At 44.6% G+C, this 10,336-nt stretch overlaps 1 protein-coding gene across 1 annotated transcript in view; it reads right to left on the bottom strand.

The window, feature by feature from the left end:
- LOC104081406 (uromodulin-like 1) overlaps positions 1-8,150 on the bottom strand; it is a 14,073-nt gene extending 5,923 nt beyond the window's left edge. The window contains exons 1-7 of the mRNA XM_009584148.1: positions 7,957-8,150; positions 6,560-6,840; positions 5,682-5,819; positions 3,565-4,022; positions 2,745-2,887; positions 1,345-1,581; positions 384-543 (exon numbers count right to left, since the gene is read on the bottom strand). Of these exons, the coding sequence (XP_009582443.1) occupies positions 384-543; positions 1,345-1,581; positions 2,745-2,887; positions 3,565-4,022; positions 5,682-5,819; positions 6,560-6,840; positions 7,957-8,150 (1,611 nt within the window). The remainder of the gene's footprint in view (positions 1-383; positions 544-1,344; positions 1,582-2,744; positions 2,888-3,564; positions 4,023-5,681; positions 5,820-6,559; positions 6,841-7,956) is intronic.
- Positions 8,151-10,336: the final 2,186 nt, after the last annotated feature.

Below are 10,336 nucleotides of genomic sequence, written 5' to 3'. Positions count from 1 at the left end.
CCTGCTGACACTGTCAATATGGGTGCTCGCTTTTTTGTGACATGTCCATCTGAGTCGACACGTTTCTGAACAGCCCATCTCATTGTGACTTCTGTTCATTGCCTTATAGCCACCCCTATGCAGAACCTCAGATGCCCTGACTTGGATTTCCCCATTTCTGTGCAAGCTCCATGCTTTTAGCTGTGAGGATGAGGAACAGGAAGAAAGGTGGACACTTCCATATGGTTGTAGTTCTTCCCACTCCTCTCTGCTCTCAGCAGAGAATGAAGGAAAACTTCAAGAGCTAGTCTAAACCCTGTTTTGAAACATTACTCCTTCAATTCCATAGCAGGACTGCATATGACATGTCGGAGAAAAATAGCATATCGGAGCAAAACGCTTACCGTCCTGCAGGTTTTTCCTGGTGTCTCCATACAAATACGCATTTTGCAGTGTAGGTAAACTACAGAATTGTTGACAAAGGAAAAAATTTTCATCTTAAACTGTGCTTTGTTTGAATTCCCATTCTCTAGCAGTGTGGTGTACGTATTTGGGATGGGACAGCTGAAAAGGAAGAGAAAACACATACATAGCAGTTGGAGTTATAGAAGGCATGTTGCGGTTATAGCACATAACTCAGGATGTAAGGCTCCTTTAGAAAGCCACAGCCAGACCCGTCATGAAGCAACTCTCCAGGAATGCAGGGGTGATAAGGGGCTAATTTGCTGCTTTATTCTCACAGTATCAAAATAGAATAGGAGATTCGAGAAGTGGTTGGAGAGTTGGAAAAGAAGGGAAAGTGGCAGAAAGAACAAAGTGAAAGAACATCATATTAAAGGGAATAGCTTTTGTTACTGAGTAAAAGCTCTAGCCTGTATTTTTAGGTGGCGGGTGAGCCCAGGTAATATGACATCGGGGTGAGATCAGGTATCCAGACAGGAACAAACGTCTTCATTTACCAGAGGCTGCATTAATATTGTCTGTGAGTCACAACACATAGGAATCAACTAACTCTTGGTAATATCTGAACTACAGAGAAATAGATAAAGCACACACTTTTCAACGTTCTTTCACTACTGACTGCCAAAACCACCTATTTCTTCAGGTCAAAAGTACAATTCCTTTACAAAACTATGGGGAAGACAACCAAACTCAAACAACTACCACATTACCCTTTGAAAACATTTTCTTTTCATACTTAACTTCCTTGTTCAAAGAAGGTGTGACCAGTCAAATGGTAAGGGACAGCGTACATGAATGGTGAGGACACACATAAAAGGCATTTAAAATGTTACACATTATTAGTCAGCACCACTGGAAGATCTAAGGCATGGCACATGCTATTTGCAAGTGGCATTGCTGTACCTGTTGCTGATAAAAGCAAACGAGAAGGGATCCACTGAATTATTAGTTGGAGTCGCCCAGCAGTCAGTGAGGACCACCTTGAGTTTGCTGTCTGCTCTCTGGATCCCCACTTCAATCAGTACATCATCACTGGCAGAGACACTGAAATTTTTTGGTATTGGGGAGTTTCCAATAAACAACTGCATTTCTGTTCTGAAGTGTCCAGATCCATGCAAATCCTCAAAGATGGTGTAAAGTCTGAAACAACAATTAATCTGCTTTAAAGACCACAAATTTGACTGTGTGTTTCTATAAATCAGTGCCTGTTTCTCCACCTTTTGCACATTTAAGTAGTGAAGAGTGACCTGCAGTCCAGGATGTTAGGACACTGTTCAAGAGGAAAGGGTGAAAAAGCATCGAGTTTTTAGTTGGGAAGGTAGGGACCATGGAAACGCAAGTGGGAAAACCAAAGGGTGGAATGTCTTGGCAATACAAATAGAGCAGAGAGAGATATTTGAGTGGAGCTGAAGGGAAACAAGACTATGAGCTGTCTTAAAGTTCAAAATAAGGAGAGTAAAAGCTCAGTGAAGAAGAGAAGAGCCAAAAAAGTTAAGGAGAAGGACAAATCTGAACAGTAAGTGAAGGACAGGAGAAGATTACAGAGCTCAGAGAGACGGGGCCTGACAAAGACTTTGCAGGGGGGTAGAAAGGAAAATACAATGTCTGGAGGGTTAGGAAATGGAAAGTGGATTTGGTGACGACAGCTTAAGCATGGTGCTAGGCAAGAGAGAGGAGGCGCACTTGTACGAAGGGAGAAGATTCACCATCAGAGCAAAGCTTGTGCTGCCACCTTTTCTGTGAGCGTGGGTTTGATTTTCTGTGAACGGTGAATTAGATTCCATCTTACTTGAAGATGGGGCCTTCCATAAAAAAGTATTTGCATTACATATCTTCTCTTTTTTCCAAGTTGATCAAAAAAGGATTTGTGGGGGTTAAAAATTGCCATCCTCAGCACCCACATAGCAGTCTGCATGCCTACATCAGTTGAAAAGATACATCATTGTTATGTTCCAAAAGCAGGAAAAGACTGTTATTGCTACACATGATTGCCCAGGAAGGCAAAGAGGAGCCAGGAATTCTGGCTCCCGAACCTGAACCAGTAGCTGCCAAAGGTTTATTTTCATCTATGGTTTAGCCAGGCAATTGCCAATCTCGTTGGCTGTTGGATCTATTGACACATTAGATGGAGTAGGAGAGAAGCCCATAGCAGGGATCACCTGAGCACAGGACTTACAAGATGGCAGACTACTTGGCATAGCAAGGGCCGTCACTGGGTACAGCTAAGGTTCCTGGGGATTTTTCTGATGCAGCAGCACTCGGCCACACAACAGCATTTCAAAGCAGAGAGAGTTGTTACTTACCCTTCTGCAGTGTATCCAGAGGAAGTCAAGAGATCGTTTTGAAACACACAGTGAATGGGACTGGCAACTTTTAAATGGTGGATTACTCCCTGAGCAGAAATGTCATTCCGAAGGATGGTTTTCACTATGGTATTAGTCATGTTCTGGAACACAGAAAGAAGAAAGCACAACTTGTGAATATCGGCATATCTAGGGATATAATAGAGCTACAGGCTTACCAGCTTCAAGTGCTTAGGAATTCTCCATTCTCCTGGCTGCAAAAATCAAACAGATTAAACCTTTAGTATCTTATTTGCTGTACAGAGAGACAATGAAAATCCACCAGCCTTCCTTCTCTTCCTCAGTCTGCTCCACAAGGGAATTTCTGTACTTTGGCATGGCCTGAGCATAGCGTTTTGTTTGGGATCCGAAGAGATAGCCATCACTCTTTGTCCCCATTACTGGTAGCAATTGGGGTATTTGACTAAATATGATAATGAAATTGCTTTTAAGAAAAGAGAAGCTTCTGACAGCTGCAGAGGGAACCCAGAGAGACAGGGGAAGTGACTCTCAGTTTTGAGAAGGCCTTGAGTTTTGCTGCCTGACCCCAAAGATTCCCCTTCTCTTTCTTGCTTGCCCTCCTCCCCAAACAGCGCGGTAACTTTCCACTCACAGGAAGAGGTTTTCTTTCTCCAAAGAAATTTCTTTGTCCAACATGTCAGCAACTACCAGACTGTACCCCTAGCTAAGGATCTGCCATTGCCCCCCTCCTCACCCTACCCCCAAGACCAAAACAAAAAGCTCCGGGGCTTCTTTGCATGCACCAGCTCAGGGGACTTACAGTCTCAACTTCAGTGCCACAGTCGTTCCAGCCTGCCTGCAGCACAACGTGAGTGCCGTTGCTGATGCTCACATTGCAGCGAGGCTCCCCCAGGTACAGGGAGGTTTCCGGGATAGACTCCTGCTGTAAAAATCTCTTCTGGATAGCAAGGACAATCTTCTCTATTTCACAGAACACTCTCACTGCATCTTTAATGGAAATCTCCTGGGAAGGTTTAACGACGGGGACAGGAGATGCTTGAGGAGAAACGTCAGGAGTTGACACAGAATTTGTGGTGAGAGGAGGCAGCACCACGCTGGAGAACACGGTGTCCTCCGGAGCTTTGTGCTCAGCAGTAGAGAAGTCCAATGAAGCAGGGGAGGAAACATAAGTTGAAGTTTGCAATGATGTTGCAGGTAAAAGTGTGCTGTGTACAGGTCTCTCATCCGTCAGTGTTGCCTCTTGGCTGACAGGAAATGCTGAAGAGTGCCAAAAATAAAGGTATTGTTGTAATTTACAGATTCAAATTGATTTCATAAGGTAAGAGCAAACCCTTCGGAGGAAATTCACAGTTACCGGCAGGAAACTATCTTCTTTTGTTTTTTTAACCCGCTCTACTCACTGCCAAAGCTGTGGCTTTTCTTTATGAAAGAGTGCAAGACATACATGAAGTGCCTGTGAGTAAAGCTGAAGTCCTTTATTTCCTGAGAGCTGCAATAATTAGTGTGCTCATGGTAAACACGTATATTTAGCTTTTGGAATATCAGTGCTTGCAAGAGATCCCCAGCTGGAAGTTGCTCAGCAAGTGTTTATGGTTTTTTGCCTAGTACTGTAAGAGACTGCACACTTCTGGATGTGGGGTATAAACAGGAGCAGAGTTTGTTAAAAAACCTGGCCCCATTTGTGACCAGTTGGTACCCAAAAGATATGATCCTTAGCGTTTTGGAAAACCCATTTTGGGGAAGTGCAGGACAAACCTCATGTAGCAGGCCCACATTGCACATATGTGTCCTGAGAGACACAGTGGGGAGCTGAACGAATGTGTTCGTAGCAATCTTTAATGGTTTCAGGAAGAAAGCAAGCAGGGGAAAAGGGGAAGCACAGGTTGAGATCAATGTGTTTGTCGCACACACGACAACCAGCACAGGCTCTGGGGTTACCCCATGGCTTTTTGCTGGTAGAAACAACCTATATATTCATCCATCACTGACTTAGAGAGCACCAAGATAATAAACTCCATTTTCAGTGAAACACAAAGGATGTGTCTCATCGCACAAAAAATCTCTTAAATAATTTTAATGGGTTATACAATTAGCATCTATTTCCCAAGCAACATATAAAATCTATACATATATATATATATATCTATCTCCCTCTGGAACTCCCCAGCTTTTGGAAATGCCTCAAATTTAAAAGTTGCTGATTTGAACGTAAGAGGAAGAAAAAGAAAAGTCTGAGCTCTTTCAGAGCTGAATTTCCCAAAAGCTCATTATCATGATGCTAAATATCTTAGTTAAACAAAACTGAGCAAAAGTCGGTATCAGTTGACAAATCCTTGTGACTTCAGCCAAAGCATAGCTTATCGCTGTGGTTACAAAAACAAATATAAATTACTGAAGAAGCCCAAAGAATTTAGGAGCTTAAAGACCCATCATATGTCAGCTAACAAATGATTTAAGGAAAGAGAGAAGCTAGATGAATTGACTCATACAAAAAAGTAGTTTCTAATACCAACATTTCATCCCTGCTGCCATACAGAGGTCAAACCACGTACCTAGTGCTTTCTGTTACCCCCTCTGTTATCTCTGCTGTCCCTTCTGCTACTGCTAATGAAAATAACTAAAAATCTTGACAATCCTATCTAATTTTAATGGCAAATATGAAAAAAACAGGACTGTTAAAAGAACTTTACAAAGACAGCATTAAATATTAATATAGTAAACTCTCATGACGGAGTATTACAGTCAGAAATACTTAAAGTCTGCTGCAAGACTTTTCCCATTAGGATCCAGGTGAAAACAATGAACCAAATTCATCCCTGGCAAAATTTCAAGACCTGTGGCAAGTGTGACCATGATCCAATAAAGAACAGACCACTAAGCTTTCAGTTAGCCATTAGACAATAAAAAAAATTTTGCCTTCACAGCTTCTTCCAGGCCTTTCTGGATGCACATCAGCAAATCCTTCATTGCAGCTGCACCGGTAAAACCCAAGTGTGTTATGGCACGATGCATCTGGGGAGCAGTCATCTTCTTCGCTTTTGCACTCATCATAATCTGTTGGGTATATTCAAGCAAAAGGCAAAGGTTGAGAGTGTATAAATGAAAATGTGATGGTTCTGAAACTGGAGCATGGTCATACCATCATGATATCATGGCGGGATTACACCTCTTAGGTGTGATAGTCTACTGTACTTGTCAGGCAGCTGCTAGGTCTAGAAAAGGTGGGACATTGGAAGCACAGCCGAGAGGGCTAATTGCAAGGCACTGACAAAACCCTCCAGGAGCTGTGCTGCCAGTGATGCTCAGCAGATACTCACTGAAATGTAGGCACCCTGCTGCAGAGCTCCTATCCTCCTAAACTGATAAACAGCCCAAGGGGACGCTTCTAACCCCGGGAGCAAAGCAGAGGGAAATGTGTTTCAAAATTATTTTAAACAGAGCTAGTTATGTCCGTGTACAGGGACCTGTTTCCACTGGTAGCTTATAAAACCCTCTAATTTGTGACCACTATTTCTAACGTCTCTGTATCTTCTTCTCTATAAAATTAATGCTAGCTATAGACAAAAAGACCAGTTGGTTTTGTCCTTTTGGATCAGGAGTACCTCACTTATTTAATCTTTTGATGTTCTCTGAAAAAGATTATTGAATGGATAAGCAGGAGCAATATAAGGAGAGAGAATGGCTTTTCATCCATCTGTTTTACAGATACTTTCACCTCAAAAAATACAGATTAATAATAGGCTTTATCATCTTTCTAGTTCTGAAGAACTATTGGGATACAAGCTGCTCCTTACCATTTATGGAGAGATTGCTCTTGTCAACTGTGAAATAGGAGCTGTGTTCAAAGGCATCACGAAAAGTGGTGATGATGTAGTAGATATCCACATCTTCTGCAATCAGTAAATTGAAACTTACCACTGTGCTCCCATTAGTAATACCCGTTATCAACACCTTAATCAGACCAGCATCCATCTGCTGAAGAACCTCAAAGGGCAGAGATTTATGTACCTGGAATAAAAACAAAATGCATGTGGAGATGGATAGATAGAAACAATTACATTTTAGGCTTTGTACACTGCCCAGAAGAGAGCATTATGCATTACAGTTGTGCTTCATACTCTGGAGGGAAGCAGCAGAAAACCGACCTTTTGCTTTATAACATTTCCACTCTACAGCAGCTGAAGGATATGGTATATGTTTAACCATGCATATTAAACAAGCTAAGCAATTAAGATACCTCATCTGTCATTTGGCATAGGTCCTTGCCTCTGGTAAGAGCAAGGAAGGGAGGAGACTGCAGGGAAGGTCCCATGTTCTGCCTCTCAAAATGCCTCCAGGGAGAGGGGGCAACCCAATATGAGGAGGAGCTGCCAATGGAAGTGGAGAGGCCTCCTGACACTCTATGCTGCATATAGATCTTGGAGGGCTCCCTTAGCTCAGGCATGTAGAGCAGACCACCCTCAAGCCTTTCTTCACAGGTGATTTCTCACCAGAGCCAAGCAAATAAGCAAAATTCTCCTGCTTATCATCGAGTGTAAACTTCTCTCTTTTTAAATGCCCGGACCAGGGTAAAGAAAATAGAAAGGTGTTTCATGCCATCAGCACTGCCACACAATTCAACCTTCCATTAAGTCAGTCCTCGATTTGATTTCAGAAATAGTTCATTAAAGGCTTCCCCTAGGAATATCACATCATTTCTGCAAATTCTGACTGTCATTGGGGCACACAGCCCCTACTCATGGTCCTCCCCAAGAGTCCAAGAGCAGGGCTAGAAGATGGCTCTGCACTATTTTGAACAGGAACTGTCACCCTCAAAGTATTGCAGCACCAAATCAGAGCTGAACTTAGGGCAGTCTAGAGAAATCAATAAAATAAATATTCACGGTCTGTACACAGTGACCTTGGAATTCAATAGCGGACTAAGAAAGAAAATGCCACCTTTTTCAAAGCACACTGAGCCTTATTCATGATAGCCCCCGAAGCAGCCTTCCTTACCACACTGAATAACAGGATGGTCTGCTTTCTGTGGGATGGGAAAACACAACGCTGCGTGAAGCTTTGCATCAGCTGGGCTGCTCAGCCTCTCCACCATCCAGCTCAGATGGAAACACCAACCCCTCTCAAAGAAATAAACAGACTGGAGCTGCATGTTTGACCTCTTCCCTTTCCACCCTCCAAGGCTGGGTGGTACCTCTGGAGGGCAGCTGCCCGTGGAACATCTCCTTCTCTTCCCACAGGAGGGCAGACCATGGGGTAGGGCACCCGGGCATACACAGGAGCCCAGGGGGGACGTACAACAGCTTTTGCTTTTCCAGCACCGTTACCCTTCATCTCCAGGCCCAGCACCAGCCACAGGAGGAGCAGACACAGGTCAGATGGCATCATCTCACGGGACCAACCCCAGACAAGACACAAGGCTAATATTAATTCAGCTTTAAAAAACATGTTGAGAAAACATTATACACAGAAATACAAACCTATTTCTGAGAAACTCACCACAAAGAGAAACTGGTAAACATCCACAAATGCTCCCCTCAGTCCTTTTCCTCTAGTTGCCCAGACAAGGGGCCCGATAAGACTGCACTGGACTCCCTGCCTACCTGCATGTCCCAAGGGAAAGCAGGGCACGCACACACACACACAGAGGTTTGCATGCCAGATCTTGCCCCAACATCTAACCACAATGCAGGCAGAGTGCATACCTGAAGGCTGGATGCCAGGGTAAGCACAGGCTGTGCAATACCATCTATCAACGTCCTGAATTTTCCCGTTACAATTCTATATTTTCTTCTCTCCCTTTCTCCAGGAGATGCTCACAGATCCTCTGTGTTTCTTCGTATCTTTCACATGTGCCTGGGAAGTCTTTTTAAATTCTTCCACACAAATAAAAAGTGCAGCAACAGAAAGTGTGGGACATAACTCTCAAGCCTGCATCAGACAGGTAGTACAGGCTGTTCTGAGCTGTTGGTATTAAAATTGCACTTAGAAACTGCCAGCAAAAGTGCAACAGGAGACTGTCCATGGTAAGAGAGCAGCTCCCAGCAGCAGACGAAGGACAAATCCCATGCCATCCCTGTCAACCCTCCTGAGCCTGGGATACACACAGCTTCCTTCTACAAAGCAACCACTAGCTACAATGCAGGACAGAGAGAGATGGAAACAGCCACAGAAACACCTAAATTTTTGTGGTTTCTCAGCATACTTGCTCTTTGCCATGGCTGTCAGGCTCCCAGAAGATGCCAGCAGAGAGAAAGGCACAGAGCAGCAGAGCAACCGCACCATAAGGGCCAGACGAGCGGCACTCAGCCCAGGTGAGAGCTGGCACATCGCTGCCCTGCGTGGGAGAGTCGCACCTCTTTCCCAGCACCTTGCTCTGCTTTAGGTCCTCTCTTTAGGGTACATCGCTCACTTCCTTCCCTAGCTCAACTTTCCAGAGAATTAAGGGGGCAGGCAGGGGCTACGTTGCGGACACCTCCAACCCCTTCTTCCTCTACGCATCTTCTGCAGGAAATATCTGGAGCAGCAGGGCTGGATTTCAGCCGTGAGTTTAAGGCAGAGCTTATGTCAGTGGTGTAATGCTCAGGGGTGCAGGCAGTGACTCCTGCCAGGGACAGCCCAGGGAAAAGGCAAGGCAAGGGTCAGCGGTGGGAGCCGATGGAAGAAGCAGCCGCATTTCTCTTGCACCCACGCACAGAGCTCATGCATTTTGTGCTGGATTCTCCCAGGTGACCACAGCTCTTGCACACCTATGTGCCAAGCCTGACTTACCTGCCTGCTGTGTGTTATCCAGCCCCTACTTACTTGCCCACTATATATTATCCAGCCCTGCAGATGGCCCCAGATTTTGCAGGCATGCTGCAGCCCTTTTGTGAGTCGCCAGAGCTGATGTGTGTTGCATGCGCTTGGTGGCAAGGTAACACTGCACAGAGCAAACCCCCTGATGCCCCTGGGAAGGGCTCCTACACGCCTGGAAGTCCCACACAGCAAACCTTGCAGTGCCCCGCAGGGCACGCAGGCAGAGCCGGGGGAATGGAAAGAGCTAACTTCCCTATGGAAGCCTGGGCAGACTGTAGGCTGTCCTCGTCAGCCTCAGAATCTCTCGTTTCACCAAGCCAGGGGGCTCTTGGGCCCCTTCTCCTCTCACTTTCTGCTGTGTCACAAGCATGTACTGAAAAGTTGGAGGTCAGCCCTAATTTTTCATCTTTCATAGTTTTTGTCTGAACTTCTGGACATTTAATACACACACCTATGACATCCTCTTAGCCCATCCCCAATTTCACCAGTATTCCCTTCTCATCTATCTCCTGAGGATTTTATTTTATCAGTGCTTCTTTTTACCTAAGGCTTAGGAATTTTTTTTGTTTGGTTTTGTTTGTTTGTTTGTTTTGTTTCTGTGCTCATTCATATTTTTCCTCACAAAGCAGGACCCAGAGCTTGGAAGGTGTCAGGGGGACATTCCCTGTATATGTATTTAGCCACTAGGTGACACTACAAAACCCTTTATCCAGAAGGCTACATGATTTCACAACAGCAAAGTCATTTGGCTTCAGTAAAGCCTTTGACACTGTCTC

This window comes from Fulmarus glacialis, unplaced genomic scaffold, assembly GCF_000690835.1.
Source record: "Fulmarus glacialis isolate BGI_N327 unplaced genomic scaffold, ASM69083v1 scaffold13798, whole genome shotgun sequence".
Taxonomy (NCBI): Eukaryota; Metazoa; Chordata; class Aves; order Procellariiformes; family Procellariidae; genus Fulmarus; species Fulmarus glacialis.
The sequence above is the reverse complement of the archived record's forward strand: the minus strand, read 5'-3'. Positions and strand labels throughout refer to the sequence as shown.